General features: G+C 43.4%; 1 protein-coding gene and 1 long non-coding RNA gene across 11 annotated transcripts in view; one reads left to right on the top strand and one right to left on the bottom strand.

Moving 5' to 3' along the window:
- Positions 1-19,192, bottom strand: part of MYO7B (myosin VIIB) — a 51,063-nt gene that overhangs the window by 9,936 nt on the left and 21,935 nt on the right. For all 3 annotated transcript variants that reach the window (XM_048063115.2, XM_067002615.1, XM_013188025.3), the window contains 19 exons: positions 18,204-18,353; positions 17,164-17,343; positions 16,193-16,402; positions 15,179-15,343; positions 14,820-14,900; positions 14,126-14,253; positions 12,487-12,613; positions 11,161-11,280; positions 10,146-10,319; positions 9,015-9,242; positions 8,421-8,588; positions 7,732-7,849; positions 7,517-7,643; positions 6,605-6,774; positions 5,820-6,001; positions 4,936-5,063; positions 4,243-4,400; positions 3,610-3,763; positions 1,569-1,724 (listed from right to left, as the gene is read on the bottom strand). In XM_048063115.2, coding sequence (XP_047919072.2) covers positions 1,569-1,724; positions 3,610-3,763; positions 4,243-4,400; positions 4,936-5,063; positions 5,820-6,001; positions 6,605-6,774; positions 7,517-7,643; positions 7,732-7,849; positions 8,421-8,588; positions 9,015-9,242; positions 10,146-10,319; positions 11,161-11,280; positions 12,487-12,613; positions 14,126-14,253; positions 14,820-14,900; positions 15,179-15,343; positions 16,193-16,402; positions 17,164-17,343; positions 18,204-18,353 — 2,924 coding nt within the window. The remainder of the gene's footprint in view (positions 1-1,568; positions 1,725-3,609; positions 3,764-4,242; positions 4,401-4,935; positions 5,064-5,819; positions 6,002-6,604; positions 6,775-7,516; positions 7,644-7,731; positions 7,850-8,420; positions 8,589-9,014; positions 9,243-10,145; positions 10,320-11,160; positions 11,281-12,486; positions 12,614-14,125; positions 14,254-14,819; positions 14,901-15,178; positions 15,344-16,192; positions 16,403-17,163; positions 17,344-18,203; positions 18,354-19,192) is intronic.
- On the top strand, positions 1,723-19,179 carry LOC106040270 (uncharacterized). 8 transcript variants are annotated; one of them, XR_010833657.1, is made up of 5 exons: positions 1,723-3,601; positions 4,535-4,646; positions 8,979-9,364; positions 17,064-17,210; positions 19,019-19,179. It is a non-coding gene; the product is annotated as an uncharacterized lncRNA (long non-coding RNA). The 8 variants fall into 8 exon arrangements; XR_010833658.1 differs by having other exon boundaries at positions 1,723-1,919; positions 3,306-3,601; positions 4,535-9,364; XR_010833656.1 differs by having other exon boundaries at positions 4,535-9,364.

A 19,192-nucleotide genomic window follows, 5' to 3' on the forward strand; every position in this document is an offset into this window, starting at 1 on the left:
GCACCCATCATGCAGAGCTGCAGAGCTTGGGAAGCACCATGGGCTGGACGCCCTGCTGCTCCAGCCCTCACCAGGACAAGGGTAATGCTTAGCACTCTGAGAAGTGCCCTGGTGTGAACAACCATGGAAGTCTCAGGGCTTTGCTCATTTGTGTTTCTTCAGAGAAAAGAAACTGACTGTGTTGATCTTTTCCCGGCATGGATCTGCTTTACTTCACAGAAAACCAACAGCCACATTAACACTCTGCAGATCTCAGTGACTTCACTGGTGTCACTCCACTGAAGTAAAACTTAGTATTTTACTCATCACATGAGTAAAATGTAGTATTTTTAGCTGCAAATGTGCAGATCTGTGCTACTGAGATTCAACAAAATCAAGACTAATCCTCAGGCACATACGAGGGAGGTAAGGACATGCTGCCTCACCAAAGGAGAGCAAGGTCAAGACCTCATCAGTGACGCCTCAGGATTTCATTTCACAGAATCACAGAATCATCTAGGTTGGAAGAGACCTCCAAGATCACCCAGTCCAACCTCTGACCTAACACTAACAAGTCCCCCACTAAACCATATCACTAAGCTCTACATCTAAACGTCTTTTAAAGACCTCCAGGGATGGTGACTCAACCACTTCCCTGGGCAGCCCATTCCAATGCCTAACAACCCTTTCGGTAAAGTTCTTCCTAACATCCAACCTAAATCTCCCCTGGCGCAACTTCAGCCCATTCCCCCTCGTCCTGTCACCAGGCACATGGGAGAATAGACCAACCCCCACCTCGCTACAGCCTCCTTTAAGGTACCTGTAGAGTGCGATAAGGTCGCCCCTGAGCCTCCTCTTCTCCAGGCTGAACAAGCCCAGCTCCCTCAGCCGCTCCTCCTAAGACTTGTTCTCCAGACCCCTCACCAGCTTCGTTGCCCTTCTCTGGACTCTCTCGAGCACCTCCATGTCCTTCTTGTAGCGAGGGGCCCAAAACTGAACACAGTACTCGAGGTGCGGCCTCACCAGAGCTGAGTACAGGGGGACAATCACCTCCCTAGCCCTGCTGGCCACACTGCTTCTTATGCAAGCCAGGATGCTGTTGGCCTTCTTGGCCACCTGAGCACACTGCTGGCTCATATTCAGCCGACTATCAACCGATACTCCCAGGTCCTTCTCCGCCAGGCAGCTTTCCAACCACTCATCTCCCAGCCTGTAGCTCTGCTTGGGGTTGTTGTGCCCCAGGTGCAGGACCCGGCACTTGGCCTTGTTGAACTTCATACAGTTAAATTTCAAAATGCATGTCTTTTAGTGTGTTTGACATAGCCCAGCTCTGGGAATTGAGTGATTATGTGTAATGCTCAACTTTTTAAAATGTTGCTAACACTGAAAGAAAGGAGTGAAACTGTGACATGGACCTCTCTTAGTGGTTCAAAGTCCCTAGGAGAATTAAAAGCAATGACCATTTCAAAGAAGAAGATGTTCAGAGAGAAAGGAAAGTATGAGTACTGATGTTTTAGTCCATGCGATTTTCTGGCACCCGATTCATGATGTTTGAACATTTTGGGTTGGCTATATCTAGGACTGTGTACCTCATCACTGTCTGAATCCTCCGACTGCACTCCATGGCCAGTGGCTCTTTCTTACGCGTCTCCACAAACTTCTGGGCATGTTTCAGCAGTGACTTGCTGGGTGGGAACAGACCAGTGCAGAGCCAAAGCAGCTGCCAGCCCTTGGTCACACTGTACCTGTGAACGCAAAGCAAATGGTTCTGCTGTAGCTGCACGTAATTCTTCCTTTGACCACACACCAGCTTTAGGGAAGAGAAACACACTCGCATCATGGCACGCGGTGGTATTCAGCAGAGAGCTGCAAATCAACAGAGTCTTCACATAGGAGCTGACAGCCCTTTTCTGTGCAACAACCACAGCCCATATGTGAAGGTAATGCTAACTCCTGGCTTATAAGTATCATAGCAGTTGCAAATCTCATGAATAAATACAAGCTCCAGTTTAACAGTCATCTTGGCAGCAGTGACCTTGGTGCTATTCTCTGCGAAAACCACTGTCAATTTACTGTTCAAGCTCACAGTTGTTTGGATTGTGTTAAATCAGGCGTTTTCACCTGCCCTCTGTGCTGGGCAGCTTTTTTCAGAACACAAGCACTTTGCTTGCAATTTACTTTCCCTTACATGTGCTCCTCTTCTGAAAAATGAGCAAGCAGATGACATCGTGTAGTGAGGTAGTTACAGCTCTTAAAAATGACAGTTCCTCCAGCCTCTGGGTCTGTGAAATTTGCCAGCCAAAATTCTTCTGGCATCTCACCCTCATCAGTAAGACTCTGTAGGTGGTCAGTGACTCTGCTTTCAAAGCCAGGAGCAGAACACACTTCATCTGTGTCCCAGGGATTGCTCCAAAATGCTAAGTGATGTTGCTTGGGAAAGCCAGTGGGTCTGTCTCTGTATTGGCACCAGGACTCTGCAGAATAAAGAGGTCCTGGCTTCTTTATTCCCATTTACTTTTCCAGTTTTGCAGATGAAGAAACACTATTTCAATCCCATTTATACTCTATAGATCAGTGGTGTTTGTGTCTGTTTGAGAGCAGGACACAGTCCACAGGGCAGGAGCCTGGGAAGGATAAAAGATTTGTTGCTGTGGCTGTTCTAGTGAAAATATATGGAAATAGCCACCTTTCAAGCATTTTCTCCACCTCTGATCGCTCTCAAAACACTGAATGACCCACAGGACTAAATTGGTAGAGTATAGCAGGAATGGCACTGGCACCATGGTTATAGACTGTGCATTAAATATCCTGTAAGCTTTACTGCATGCAAAATTTACCATTTAATAGTTACACTCATGGTAAGAGTTCCACTAAGTTTAATATTTGTACAGTAAGAAAAAAGACACTAATAAATAGAAGCTCCTTCTCTAACTTTTGCAGTGACACAATGCATCCAGAAATTGACAAACCATTTTGTTAATAATTAGAATTGTTTTATTAATATCTTAAGCTTCTTTTTGCAATTCAATTCCTCTGGAAGTAGGTCAAATTACCATTTTATAGGCTGGGAAGCAAAACACCAACCTGTTTCCGAGACTTACCTGTGTGTAGGGGCTCTTGTGTAACAATGTGTTCTGCAAGCCTGTTGTGTAAGCTAATTAATGTAACTATTCAGAAGGATTCACTGGTGGTAAAAAATTTAGTGTGAACTACATGCTTGTAAGAGGGAAATATTGTCACTGGGAAGCTTAAAACAAATGGAGGGCTGGCAGAATGGTCACTGAAAGCATCCAAGAACTCTCTGCAATGCCATGTTTTCTCCACAGGCTGCCTTGGGACAAAAAAGGCTTCAGTAACACCTTTCTGGCCATAGCGCACAGAGATGAACAATGAATGCTGATGGGAACAGCTAAAGGGGGATGAATAATGGTCCCACTCCATGGCCTAGCAGTGCCAGTCAGTGGTTCTGAGTGCTCTGCAAAGGTGAGCCCCACAGAAGGTATCAGCCCATTTGCACACCCTTCTGCCTGTCCCCACCCTATCACAGGTGTAGCAGAGTTTCCTGATCACCACCTGCACTTAAGAACCCTGGGTCCTATAGAAGCAGACTGTTTGCACTTAGGTGAGTACCTGTTTCTGTTCTCAGTTAGCTGCTTCATGATCTGACAGTAAATTTCATCCCGCAGGACCTCTTCCTGAATAGCTGCCACAAATATCTGGTCAGTGACTTCCACAGAAGAGTGTGCCTGTTTTGATGGGTAGTCCCCCATGAATTTCATGATGGGTAAATGTGCTGTTAAGGACAAAAGCAGGTCATTTTTGAAAGATAAATGGGAAGTCTGACCTGGATCCCAACATGTTAAGCTACTCTGCTGAGGTATGAGTGGGAAATACTGAGAGAAAGGTCTGGAATATATTCTGTGATCATCCCCTTTCCCTGGGCAGCAGTCACTGCCTGTTCTGGGTGTATGTAGTAAATCCCACTCACCCCTATACCCCCATTCTCAGTTAAGTAGGTCATCACCAGTTGTGGAGCATTGGGAGGAATAGGAACCTTTTCTCTGTAGACAAGGGAAAAATGTTAAGTTATGTAGAGCTGACTTAATTCAAACTCATACAAAGACACCATCCCTCCTCTGCTTAACGTAAGTGAACCACCAATAATGTGGATGTGGTATTATCTCAGTGGAGGTAAGTTTAGTGGAAGCAGCTCATCTTTCCACCAAGAGTCCTCAGGTCCCAAAAAGAAAAGTGAAAGGATATCAATGAAGGCCTGACAAGCTAGGTCCCGAAGATCAGGGTCTGTGCATGCTTTCTTCAGCAAGGGCTGTTTTAAGGGCTCCTTAGAGTGTGCCCACAGCTGATTGCGTCCACGAGATTTCTGGAGAACAGCTTTGCTAATGGATTCCTTCTCAGGAGTCCTGAATGAAGACAAGTGCAGGCAACACAAAATTACTGGATCAGTATTGCTATGAACATAGATGATGATCAAGAAGAGATATCTCTAAGCATATTCTTTCCCAACAGTGATTTCATATCCCCTTTGATTATGCAGGTCAGCAAAACCCAGGAAAATGTAGCTTCTTTAAGATCCAGAAAGGAGGATGGTACAAAACGAAGAGAAGTTTTAGAAGTCTAGTATTTCTCCCTCAGATTTTGTGTAAGTGGTAAGTGCTAACTAGTAAGTGCTGAAGAATGGATGAGAAGTAAGCACAGGGCCTGCTGGAAAGACAATAAAAAGTTCCAGCTGGGATTCTTCTACCTGTCCCTTTGTATTTCTGCAGACAAAAGACAGAAGCAGGCCATGTGACAGAATCTCTGCATGTCCAAAGTTACACTTCATGACAGGGAACAAAGAGAAGAAACTCAATCAGAAACTGATTACATCCTAGTTGTTCTTCAGTGATCCTTAAGCCTAGAACTTTCCTAGGGCCCATGCTGCACAGGGAGCTTCACCTGAAGTGTTCATAGGAGAATTCCTCCAGGGTGTAAGGCTTCACTTCGAGATCCTCTTCATCAGGCTCATCCATGTAGGAGTTCTGTGAAGCTGTCCTCCTCTGGTCTGGAGACATCATCAGCAAACTCTGAAAGGACACAGCCATGTACAGATGTCACATGGACAGGTCTCTGCACAGCTTGTCAAGTGTATGTGCAGATGGTATATACTAAGCTTGAGTACTGTATGCTGCAGAAGATCTTCTGTCTCCTAAGCAGCATCTACAGAGGCTCAAGAAAGACTTGGGAGTAGGAGACTCAGGGAAGTGATTTCCATAGTCCCAGCAAAAGTAACCATCATAATATGAGGAATTATCGAGAGCATAATGCATATTAAAATTGCACCTGCTTAACACTGGTGTGGTTTTTTTTTTTTTGCCCACTTTGTCAGTTTATAACTTGTTAGCACAGTAACCAATATGCTGAGTCTCCAAAACTGAAGAAAAAATTGTTAACAAACAGTGATCAATGGGAAACCTTGTGTTGAATCCCTAGAAGATCATGTTCTTTTAAAGCACCCTGCTACACTTTGCAGGAAAGCATTTCTGCAAGAAAATTCAACTGCACATCTATTAATCGCTACAGGTTCCATGTACTGAACCCCCTAATAGTGAATGGACCATTATTTTGAAAGTCATTGCTTTTGTGTAAATGCAGTCTTCTCCTTAGTGTTTGGGCTAGGTTTAGTTTTGTTTTCAGAGAAGACAGAATAAAATGCCTTGTTTCACTGGGAGATATAGAACTTGTCTGAATTCAGAGGAACGATTAATTTCCATTTATAAATTTAATCCTATTTAACACTTATTTATCTTCCAGTCTCTTCAAAGAGTGTACAGCTTTCTTACCAGCACTTGACTAGAGGGTTTTGTGAGAGAAGGAACAATGTAGATCTCTTCCAAAAATACATTCCCTGTTTTGCCTGTCCTTTCATTCTGGGCATAAATCCAACCAGAGCTTTCATCTAGTCTTTTATCCTCGGTCAAGATTAGCAAGTCTCCCTTCTTGAAGGACAGGATGGCAGGATCTTCTGAAAAAAAACAGAATAAGGGAGTACTGTTCAGGCTTGACAGTCCAAGAAATGTAAAGGCATTTCAACATGAAAGACAAGGGAATTGTATTTCGAAGGTCTGAATTCAATTAGCAACAGAAAGTGATTTGTGTAAATACAGCTAATCGTCCAATAACACTTCATAGAAATCACTTAAATTTTCTCTGCCAGACTGATTTTGATTCCAGTGAGGGCAAAAGTAGAACTCCATTTGAATCAAATGGATACAGAATTTTTGTCTAGAGCTGGCAGTAGAGCATGGAAAGAAATTCCAGTTTACCACCTGTGAAAGTTTTCTGGAAAGTATTTCCAGGGAACCCAACTCCAGCTTCCTACTATAAGCAGGCTGAGTTGTTGGCCACCTATCTAAACAAAATATACACGAAAGTAGAAAGTAGACTAATCTGTAAGTGAAGGTCTTGAATCACATTGCCTTACACTTGGCATAACTGTGCTGATCACTGTGCGTTCATCCTGGAGCAGAGCGACTCTTGCTGAAGTTCTCCCACTTCTCTGAGCTCTTTCAAAGAAGGGTTCTCTCAAGGTTTCTTCCCTACTCTGTTGAAAAGTTCTAAAGCTTACCTTGGGATTTTTTCTCATTCATTGCCACAGCGAATCGTGATCTCTTCTTTAGTCCTTCCAGGAACATGACCACCAGTTCAGCAATCACAATGCTGTTTACAGATGTCAGGACAAACTCCTCAGCACGAAGTGTGATGAGAGTGCAACTCTGTCCAAATGATTTCACTGCCCTATGTGTTAATGAATAGTTTGTTACCAGAGTGTCTGAAAAACTTACAGAGCCGTCTGCAATCACAGCCAAGGAACCTACACCTCCTTGTAGTAGACAACTGCCTTAGAGTGAGCATTGGTAGATCCTAATTTGTCTTCTCATGATTTGGTAGGTCTCAAGAACTGACGTGCTTCAGGTTCTTTGGATTCCAGTGTCTTATGTACAAAAACGCTTCATTCTAGATAACACCTTTCTTTTGGAATAACTGGGCAACTAATTAAATATGTTTTCATCCTCACAGAGGTATTCTTCTTGTATGTAAGACCCTAAGCTCTAAATGATCTGATGCAAGGATGTGTGCCCTGAATGAGCCAATGATTACACTTTTTTTCTCTCAGCTATTCTGTTCAGCTCCATCACACTTGAGAATTGTATGAACTCCCCGCTTGTACAACTGTTGATGGCTTAACTATGCTATTTGGGCTATTCTTGTCTTACACATCTGTGCTTCCTTACACCTTTCCAGTTGAGCAGGGTCCTTTCACTGATCAGGAAGATTCGGCCATTTCAGTATTTCCTTTACAGGCTGCTCAGATTGTGCCCTTTTTGTTTCCCAGACTTAGGCTAAACCACCATTCCAGGCTCAGATCAAATCACTTAGGGGGATGGCAGAGAAAGTACACCTCCCTCCTACATGGAGGCCCCTTTCTGAATGTGGGCAGGGCTGCCTTCTTCAGATCTTGTATTTCTGGGGCACTCACCGATTGGTGTGGATGCCAGTTATCTCTGGGAAGGTCAGATCAAGGATCTGCTTTTCTGACTCATCCAAGAAGCAGATACCTTTCCAATTTACAGCAAGTATAAAGTGGTTCTTGGGCAAGCTGGGACCTGGAAATGCAGAGAAAACTACTCAATGCTATACAAGTCCTTCTCTATTGATCTTTTTTGTCCTCTACTCCTAGGCTCGAGACATTACCTGAAAACTTAGTGACTTCAAAGAATCTGGAAAAAAGCAAAGGCCACTGAAAGCGAGCAAAATCTACAAGTTGTTCTTTCACAGTCTGATGGGAAAGATGATCCTGTGTGTATGGGGCCTGCAATAGAAAAAGATAGCCGAATTTTTCTCAGTAAATTCTGATTTACATGGTCTGCAGACAGTAAAGAGCAAGTTCATTCAAAAGGTTCCCAGCAGCCCTCTGCTATTACTGATGTCCAGAGTACCTGGCGAAATTCAAATAGGGAACAGTCTCCAGGGGACCAAACCACACGCAGCTAAGGCTGCCCACAGGCATGTGGATTTCAGATTTCCCTCAAAACCCCACTGGTGGGTTAAAAGTATAACACATTCTGGGTGTCATGAAAATTACCCAGGTAACCTATTTCCAGACCAAAATTATTCTCCATCCAGTGCCCATTCTGACTCAATTGTCAGATGGGAAATAACCTTAAAAAAGAGATTTAACTGTACTTTGTTCGTTCTGGCTCCCTGTTGAGCCCTATATGTAAGAATGGTTGGAAAGGTTCTCCTCTCTCCCAGTCCTAACTATGTGGGATAGACAAACAGATGTTTTTCCTTCTTCCCTCAATAGAATAGAATAGAAATGGTGAAAGATGCAGAAGCTGGTGCTCGAGAGCAGTTACCCAGCAGTGCCAGACGAACCTTACCTTAGCATGTGCGTAGGTTATAAGGCTCACCCACTTTTCCAGGGGCTTGGACTTCAGCTGTTTCACTGGGATGCAGTCATGGAGCACTTTCTGCACAAGTTCATTGTGGATGGAATCTCCAAACTGGATGTAACAATATTTTGCACCTATCTCCACCAAATCCTCCTCCTGAAACAATTAATCCATTAGAAGAGGCCTAGAAAAGTGTCACAAAGTCCAGCTAGCTTTGTTCAACCTTGAAGGCAGTTTAGGAACTGTTTTTTTTTCCCACCTTTTTCTGGATAACTCTTGACAGCCATACAGCATAAGGAGAGACTAACTTCATACAATCATAGAATCAAAGAGATTATTAACAAAGATATTTCAAAGGGACACAAATTGTTCCTCTGAACATGCCTCCAGTTGCCACATGAACTGAGCTACAGAAAAAAATCTATTACAGCTGCCAGCATGACAGCTGGCATAATCACCTTGACAGGAATTGTCCATTATACGGGAAGAGTTGTTCACAGCCATTAGAAACTTTGTTCATCCTCTCACTTTCTAATGTTCATTCAGTTTTGTCTCTCTAGGAGGATGAACAAGGAGACCCACCTTCTCACAACGGTACTCTCCAAACCGGATGCCACGAATGACTTGATGGTAAATGAGATCTGTGCTGATGGGATCCTCCTGGGAGTTGTGCCAGGGGGTGAAGATTTCCTTCCGAAAGTAAAGCCTCCAGGGTGCATTGCGTTCATGCGTGCCCTGCTCCTTTGCTAGCTGCTCACACTGAGAGATGGCATCTAGGACATGATCTCGTCCCCCACCCAGTGACCAGACCTAGAAGAAAGGGACACTGCATTTACTGGCATGTCTGCCTTGCATCTGAGCAAAGGACAACAAGCCCAAACCTCCTTAGTCTCCTGACAGAAAAAACAGCAACAACAAAAACCTCTGAAAAGGTGAGCAGATGGATGTGCTTTGGCAATAGTGTGTATTTTTAAGTGCAGGGATGGTACTGGGAAATAGAAGATGAGATGAGACAGCTCTGCAAGGTTTGCAATCTTCTGTTTGTCTCCTTGTACTTCTGCTTATCCCTTGTATATTCCCTTAAATGTGCATGCAAGTGTTGCTGTAATCTAAACAAACGTGCCATCTCTGAAATAATTTTTTTTGCAATTGGTACCTAACTCTGAGCACCAAGATGTCATCCTGCTGTGTATATCCGTTCCCCAGTATTACTGTTAAAAGAGAGAGAGAGACAGACAGACAGACAGAGGGAAAAACAAAACAAAACAAAAAGGAGGCTAAAATGCCATCATGTGAGCTAACAGTAGCAGCCCTGCTGCAAAGCTGGTGGCTTTCAATGCATGTGCCACATGGCAGGGACTGCATCAGCAGCACCATATGTAACACAGGACAAGAAAGTTGTGTGCAGCACCACAGGTAGGAAATAGGCCTTTTAACAGGGCACCCTAGTATGTGAGACCTGCTAGCTTCACCCCATTACAGCAGTTCTGCAGTGCTGCATGCACGGCCAGCTGTAGGTGGGATCCTAGAACTGGGGGAGAACTGGGGGAGACCATAGTGCTGCACTGCCCTGGTATTCAGCTGGTGTTCAGAACTGATTTGATTCAAGCACTAGGATGGGGACAGACACGCTTTCAGAAGTCACAGGGATTCCTCGCAGCTGTAACCCACAGAAAGAGAAGGCAGCTTCAGTTCTAGTTTTCTGCACCTTACCTTATCAAACACAGCAATATAGAGTGAAAAACCAAACACATCCTTCAGTTTGGTTTTATCTGCTATGAACTGGCAGATCTCTTTTGCAATGGAAGCAGAGTCTGCAGGGACAGTGATGCTTTGGCCGTTCATCAGGGTGACATTAAACATAATGGGTTTCTTCTGCTTTGTTGCCTGTAAGTCAGATGTAAATGAGAGAAATAAATTAGGGGCAAACCTTATTTTTCCATAGAAACTGAAGAAGGCATTTAGATTTAAGAGCTCCACACTCTGTACACCCTAGTCAACAATCTAAGTGAACCTCGAAAGCCCACCCAGTTTCTTCAATGCATAGTGAGTTTTAAATATAAATGACCTCTCTGGAACAGCACTGGAATCAAGTTCACAGCTCAGGGGAGCTGATCATTACATATCAGTGTGGATTGATAGACTTTTCCTGAGTCCTTTTTAGCACGTTGACTTTTAGGTGCAGCCTTATATGCATCAGTGGACAGATAGCCTGCAGCAAGCATTTTGCCCAGGAAGATGCATGTTAGGCAGTGGGGTCACTCAGGTTTAGGAAGCACTTAAATAGGGGTCTTAATTTATGGCTTGTGTGACTTCTGATTATTAGGTTGACATTTAAAGGAAGGGGGTGGGCAATGTAACAGTATCATACGCACTTCTGCCCTCCATTTTAAAAGCACAAGCCCTGCTCAGTTCTTTCCAAAAATATGTAGAGCTTCCCTCAGTAGATGGTTCTGGCCTGTAGCTCCTGAGTGGATGGAGATATCTCACTGCAAATCACGTGGTGTAGCTCTAACTTACGTTCTCCATTGGATTTAGGTTAGTGGAACAGCCAGAAAACCCATAAGAAACCTTAAGAAGCTACACAGACTAAGGCAGTTGGCCTTCAAACCCCTTGCACAATTCATTTCCACCATTGGACTTAGGAAGAACTGTTTGCACAGATTAGTAAATGCAATCCAGCATAAAATGACACAGTTCAATATAACAAAGCAAAAAGAGATGCTACCTGAAGTTCCAGCCAGCTTGGAGGTTCAGTCCTTGCTCCATTGACACAGGTACGCCTCAGACGTTCAGCACAATACGGTGCATAGCCTGTGGGCCCCTTGTGGATGAAATTCAGCAGGTACTGTATGCACAGAGCATAAGAAAGAATTAGGAAACAACAATGGCCATAAAACACCAGAAACCCTCTTTAGCTAATAGAATATATTACAATGATGAAGTATACCTGCATTCTGCAGAGTTTTTAGACTGAAAAGGAAGGCTTGTGTCAGTATATGTCTATTGATTATGTTTAACTGTACCAGAAATACTAGACAATTGAGAGTGTTTATTCCTATGCTTCTGCTATGGACAAGGGTTAGTGTTTCCAACTGAGGAGCCTGAGGTCTTGTGACATTCTGTATGAAGAGGGCTAATGGCAGGTTAGGGCTGCTGATTATGGTTACTCTTAGTTTTATTAAGTTCTCTGGTAATATAAATGGTTGAAATCCATGATTAATGGAAGAGAAGGATTGGAGGAACTGAGTTTTTGGAGTTGTATGGTTCAATTACCTTGGATGATGTGGTATAAGTGTGGACTTACACCCCCAAGCAAGTATTTACATACTTGACTTGTATTTATTGCAAGTGTGGGTCTATGGCTTGTGTTTGGCTTTTGCAAATAGTGGCCACTTGGCAGCATCTGTGAGTAATCATTTGAGCAAGGGTATCAAATAAAGAAAGGCTGAAGATTCAGGGATATCTATGGATTCTGTATGCCTCTAAGACTTAGAAGGAAAGCTGATGTCAAGTTGAAGCCATGGTTTGTTTTTCTTTTTCTGTGGTGAGGTGGATTTATCAATCTAAATTTAGAAATTAATGTATTTTAAAAAATGATGAAAGAGCCCAAATCCAAATTTATTGGATTTTATGGGGCTTGGAGATGTACGGTAAGAACTGGTAAAATATAGGGGGTGATTCTCCACTGGACTCCTGAGTATACTTAATCACTTGGATTGTAACTGAAGATAGGTTTTAAATGCTGGAAAGGCAGGAGTGGAGAGGGTAAAATCTGCTAGATTCTTTGCAGATTAAAGATCTAAAACGAAGGCTGGATCAACAACAATATCTGACTCATATGGCATGTCAAGAAAAATAGTTTAATGTGAATACAGTGATAACTTTTTAAATTACAAGATAAGCCTATGAAATGAGATTGTTTCTGCAAAAATCACAGTGCCAACTGCTATGGCAGCCAAACAGTTTACATGACTATTTGTATCAAAACACTACCATACAAAAGAAACGAGATCAGCTGACGCGTTTAAGCTGCTATAGGTGAACAATATACCTTCAAAAATGTGTCTGAAGGAGGAAAGCAACCAAGGCAAAGTGACAGAAGTATCCAGCCTCGAGCATAGCTGTTCCTGTTGCTGTTTTCAGTGAGTTGTTTGCAAATCTGGCAGTAAATCTCATCTCTGTAATAAAACATGTGAAAGCAACAGATAATGATGATTAACTGTCTTTGGCTACATTTCCATTACAAGCTTGGCATAATGAAGTAGATCTGAGCTAGATTTAACTACATTAACTAGGATACCACCCGCAGTGTGTGACAGAAAATAACTGTGTTGTTGCTTTGGTAGAAAAAGGCTCAAAATAAGCCTACTGTCCTTTGAAACCCCTTGTTACTCAAGCAGTTCAAGTGCAGTTTCCATGCTGGAATACCTCCCATGACAAGCGGGGGGGCTGTGCAGGAAAACCAGCTCCCGGTTTATCCAGATACGAAATGGATAAACCAAGCATTGCTGCCTACCCCGTGTGAAACTTGCTCTAAGCTCTCCACAGTACGTGGCTTTTTTCTCATGGCTCTTGTTTGTCAGATCATATGTAGGTTTTGAGATAAGAGGGGGAGAGGGAGGGACATCCTGCTTAATTATATTTTTAGGAAACTTGGAGCAAATGGTGTGAGGCCTCAGACAGTAACAAAGAAAAGGGTGCTTCAGAGTAAGCTTCTGAAAAGGCAAGTTGCCTGCAGCAAGGACATATGGGAAACGGATGCAAAAAGCTGCATACAAACAAAACGCGTTTTAAGTTTTCTCTTGGAACACACATTTGATGAGTTTGATGTGGGAAGATGCAAGGCAGATGAGATTTTTGCTCACAGGTAGCGCATATGATGAAAAGCAGACTGAGGGAGCAGATAGTTAGCTTGTGGCCATTATGATACATTGATTGAAGGCAATTTTTGCCAGATGGGTATCTGCTTCTGGGAGCATTTTGACTGAAACAAAACACTAAGGTAGAGAGGAATGCAGCCCATGGCTGAGGCCAAGGCAGGGCCTGTGCCTAGGCACATTTTAACAGAAGTGTGTTGCATAAGCTAAAACAGGCTAAAATGCAAGGGACAATTCACAAGGTCCAGTCAGAAACAACCAGACTGTCTCATCCTCACACCATGCTTAGGCTAATGCCCAGCCTCATGCTGCTTGTGAGCAGAATTCCCTGTTTAGTGTCTGAGTTGCTCAGCAAACCAGCCAGTCTTTGATTTGAGTACATTGCTTGAGGCCCAGAAACAGGCCATTGAGAAACTGCGGTTATGAGCATGTCTTACACCTAGCGTTCATAAACCCCATATTTCTTACTCTCTCTTAGGTTTTCTTTTTCCTCATACAAGGGCTGTGTTCCACCTGCATGTGTTATTGTGTTACAGCACTGAGCTCTGCTCCATTACGTACCCGTGGGAGATTCAGAAAGCCATACATGGAGGCAGCTGACCTAAACTGTGAGAAAGGTGAACCATCCTCTGAAGAGGTGCTTGGCCTGGAGTCTCAGTTGTATGTGTCTAGCTTGGACTTTCAGTCAGGAACCCCCCGAGATAAAAGTGGGACATTTCCAACATAAGGAAAATGCGCCAGGGATTTAGAAAAGGGAATCCCCTTGATATAATGGGTACCTGATCCTGGAAAGGAGAGGTGCAAGTTTCCTACCTGATGGCAGGGCGCAGAATTGCATTGCCAATGATGAAGTGCACTTTTTCTAAGTTAGACATAGGTCTCTCAGAGATCGAGGTGTCCTCCTGGAAACCCTCTTCTCCACTTCTCAGCTGGTCTGTCACCTGAAAGAAGCCAACCAGAACTCCTGAGCACTTTAGAAACCTCCCCTCTTACCAGGCAACTCTCCCAGAAATGAGAGACATTCCCTCTCAATCTTTCTGGCTAAATCTCTTCCTACTCAGTGCAAAAGTGGTTAGGACCAGACCATATTTCCCCCCTCCTCCCAAGCTAAGTCATAAAATGCAGTATTACAGCGCTATTATTACTGGCTAGGAAAATGTTGTACTGTCTTGTACAGCCCTAAGCACATGGTGGTTCTCAGTCTGTACAGGACTTTAGACAAACTGTTCTGTAATACCAACAGTTCCCAACCATAAATTGTTCACTGTGTTCAGGAGTCACTCTCCAGGAGGAAGGGATGAAGGGAATCTGCCAGATAATGAATGATATCAGTGTACGTGGGGATAATTTCAAAAGAAGGATAATAGTGCACCAGGTATCCCATAAACACAGCTGACCTTCCTTGGCAAGGGAATGAGTTCCCAGCCAGGACGCTGCTGTCACACATCTGTCAGACAGGCGGCCAGACAAAGAGACTTAGGGGATGCCATTTATTTCCAGCTCTTACCTTCCCTGTCAACTTGGAGGACCGTTTCAGCTTCAGGGAAGAGATACCCTTGGAAATCTTGTTATCCTTTCTGCTTTCTCTCTACAACACACAGTACCATTATAGGAAATTACTTTAATGCACAGCAAGAACTATTCATTAAGAAAGGAAAGATGATCAAATAGAGATGTTTTTGTTTTGTCCTCTCTTGCCAGAAGGAGCTGCTGTGTCCTAGGACTGACAGGGGCCCTTTTGCACTTCTGGTATTTCAAGTACTGTAGCACGCAAAGGTTCGTTTGCTTTTCTCAGTCTCAGTAGAACACCAGAGAAACCAAGGAAAGCATATGAAAATACAAACATAGCCTCATAGCTCATCTTACCATGCCTGGGCTGTCATTCTTGAACTGGACCTGGTTTTTCCTGCCAAGCGTGTCATATATCTGTGTCATCACGGAACTGTTCTTGGTGACATTCCTGGCAAACATTGCTGGCTCTGGTAGGTCCCCCATGAATCTCAGGATGATTACCCAAACAACCAGAGAAGCCTGCAGTGACAGAAAGCACAGAAGAGAATTAAAGACCTCATGCCATTTCTTCCTCTTTAGATTAGACCACTTTCTTCTTTTACCCAGTCCAAGCTGTTAAAATCCCGTCTCTCCCACTATTTACACCTAAATTTTACTTTCATGTCATACCACATGTGAGCAATGTTCATGACACTCTCAGGAAGAGGGTGCAGCTCTAGTGGGAATATCAGGTTTGCTCTGTGGTTGCTGAGCCTTCACCATTCTCATTACTGGCACTTTGCATGTGTGCTGCAGCCAGAGCGGAACAGAGAAACTGTCACTGCACTCTGCATTTACCCACCCAGACAGACAGCAATGCAGTGAGCTCTCCTAGGAGCCTGACACCCAGAACTAGGAAGCCAAATTATAGCAAAGTTTTTGCAGCACGGGATCCTCCATTCTACAAGGCTGCTTAGCATCAAGAAAACTCCCCTCCTCCATCCCCCTATGGTTCAACAGGAAAATCTGGTGCACAGGCCTCCTGTCCACTTCTGTGCTAACTCACAGACCAGCAACCCTAGCAAGAGATGGGTGAGCCCTGATGCATTCCTCTCTCCTGTCCACTTTTATCTCCAGTGGGTATCTGGAGAAGTCAAAATAAGCCTCGGAGTTCTCTCTGTTGGCAGACTAAAGGAGAACAGATATCTTGTGCTGGGGAGGTATCTGTGTGAAATGCCTGCCTGCAAAGCACCACAAAATGCTGATGGAAACTACTACTTTCATAAAAATGCTTAGGAGTATTTGCTTGACTCTAAAGACTCTGGTTCCTAGGGCTGTCTGTGCCTGAGGCAGGGGGAACAGGTTCATCGACAAGCAGGAACAAGATACCAGGACATTGTCTTTATCATCATGGTAAAGTAGCGGGTGCCGCAGTGGTCTCCGGATGTGCGTATGTGTAGACGACCCCTGAAAATAAGTAGCTGCAAACTTTGGGAAGGTGTACTCTTCCAAGCCATCTGTTTCCTCTTCTAGCTCCACACTCATGGGAATCGTGTCCAGGTCCACCTCTTCCAGCCTGTGGGGCTTTGTTTCCAAGTCCTGTGCAGAACATGGGGAAGAAGTATATTTTCTTTCCCTCTAACCCAATATTCTTATTTTATGGTTTTTTATGTTCTTTTTTTTTTCCTTTTATTTTTTCTCTTTCTTTTTCTGCTTAGCCATAGGTCCTCCAGAATGTGGCTTTCCAGTTAAACCCAAAGCCATTTTCAGCTGATACCAATAGACTGCTGGGACTCAGGGCTTGTTCTGAGATGCATCCACTCTATATGGCCTTCCTGCCCTGGTCTTCAGCTGGCCAAGAACACTGCTGTTTGGAAAATGCAGATACTCTCCTATTACTCATATCCTGCACTAATTCAGACTATTCTGCTCTCCCTACCCCATTCTATCCTCCACTGTCAGGACTAGTATATTTCAAATTTTGCTTTTCAGAAAATGGGGTAATTTAGGTCATAAACTTCCAGCCTGTGTCAGCTGGAATATCACTAAGAGCAATGGCAGCAGATCATATGGTTGGTGCCAAAATGGAGAGAATGGCTCTATTTGGTGTGGGGGGTTGCTGGAGCAAAGAAACAAATATGAAGTGGCTTTTGAAGACACACAGTTCTTAAACTGCAGGTGATCAAAAACTTCCGGGAGATGATCTCTGAAAGCAGTTCCTGTCTGGATGACTAATTTGGGTGTATCTTTCACTGTACAGAAGTCCATTAAACAGAATTGACCACTGGTGAAATTCCAAGAAAGTTGATGGATTTACACAAGGAATGAACATGACCCATTACCACTCTGCAGCTCCATACCTCAAAGCCCAGGGGAGCCTGTCCTTCTTGGCCTCCGATCACAGAAGGTAAAAACCCAAAAATTTTGTCAACCATCTCTTGGTCACTGATAACATCATCATTTGTTGGTCTGTTGGCAAACGCATCTTTCCTCCTTTGTCCTTCTTCCTCCTCGTCTCTTTCCAGAGTAGACGGGTGTTCCTTTAAACATAGAATTTGGTTAAGCATAACCGGAACATCATTCTGCTAGGAAGAATGGGTGCAAGCATGAAAGGCAATTACAAAGGTGCTATGACAGTGAGGTCCAGCTCTGCTAGTGCAATGCTGGAATGTGAAGCCAAATGTTGCTTGTGCTAAGCAGTCACAAAGACGTATCTCATCAGCAGGGCTTTGTTCTTACAGCTGTCCCAATAGACTGTCGGTCTATTAGTAATAACATACAATTTTGAAGAACTGTATCACTAAAAGAAAAAATAAATCGCTTTAGGAAAAACAAAGTATTCCTAATAGCAGAAAAAAAAACACACCACACCACAATATTTAAAATTTTAAAATGTTTTGTGTCAGGAGGCTGTAATAGCATTGTGCATGCTTGGCTAAAGTGCCAGGTCATATTGCAAACAGAAATGTGCATGTGTTTACCTAGTCTCATTTCTAAATCATCCTTACAAGTAAGTTTACAACTCTGTCTGCCTCCTACTGTTCTCTAAAATATAGCAGTATTCAGGTCTTTAAGCAAGTCCACATGTAAATTGGGCAAGCCATCTTGTCAGCCAAACTACGTAGCGTTCAGTGTTCCTTAGTTGACATGCCTACCTCTTCTAACCTAATAGCTTCTTTTAAAACTCAGCTTTCATACCTCAAAATAAAATATTCCAAAATTAATATCCATATCCGGTGCTATCCAATGGCAATGCTTGCTGGTCATTGACTCTCAGAACCTCATAGAAACAACATCATATTCATGAGGTATCTGGACAGATACGCATACCTCCCTCTTCATCCTTTGCACAATTTGGCAAGCAAACATGCCCCTTGCATTGTGCCTGTATAAGACATACCACTTTCTTCCACGTTACTATTTTTTGACGTATTAGATAACCACGGCATGCAGCTTGAAACCTGATGACACGAGCCCGGGCTGTTTCATACTGTTTGGCAAGCTGACGGCTCCGGTAGAGGGCCTGCAGGCGCCCAAAACCCAGCATAATCTGTAGGAGGTGGGAAAAAAAAAAAAGAAAGAAAAAAAGAAGTGATTGGTATTCAAAGCAAGTGAAACTGGGGTTAAGTTGGGATGAATAGACAATAACAAAATTCAGTAATTGGATAAAGCCACTGGAAGGGGTTAATGGGATACTGCCATCTATAAAAGAATGCTTTAATTTCTTCTTCCAGTGATATGCTTTTAAAACTAGATGAGACAGAGTTCTTTTGAGGAGCTTTTCTAGGGAGTGGCTTCAGGCAGTGTCAGCCTGAGATTTTGACAAGGGAAAGAAGAGAACAGAAATGAAACTAAGTATATCGGGAAAAAAAAGAACAGCATGGACTTGGGAGAGATAGGTACGTTAATCCTGATAGAAGCAGCAGAGTAGGACAGGGCCAAGTCCAGGACAACACCCTGGCTCTTCAGATAGGAATTGTGTTACTTTGATGCAGAATAGAAAATGTTTCTGACTGAAATTGGCAGTTTCTCCTCTCATTCCTCACAAATGGGTTGTTCTCTTATATAGTAATAACAATCTCTCCCATACAAATACACAATATGTGGGCACCGCCAATATGGTGTAGCTTTCCTCACCCACAAAAGTCACCATCTGTAGAAGTTCAGCTTATTAATTTTCACAGATTGATACAATGATTTTTTTTTCTATTACAGATTCCCAGTTTTCCTATAACAGTTGTGGAAGACCCTTTGCTCACAACTTGGTAGTGACGCACAAATGCTAGCCCTGGACTCCTGACTAGAAGTGTTGGAGCACTTGGGTGCCAGCTTGCTGCAGCCAGGCCTGCCAGATGTTAGTTGCGTTACTGTTTCACCACACACACACAC

The sequence above is a fragment of the Anser cygnoides genome, chromosome 9 (assembly GCF_040182565.1).
Source record: "Anser cygnoides isolate HZ-2024a breed goose chromosome 9, Taihu_goose_T2T_genome, whole genome shotgun sequence".
Classification (NCBI taxonomy): Eukaryota; Metazoa; Chordata; class Aves; order Anseriformes; family Anatidae; genus Anser; species Anser cygnoides.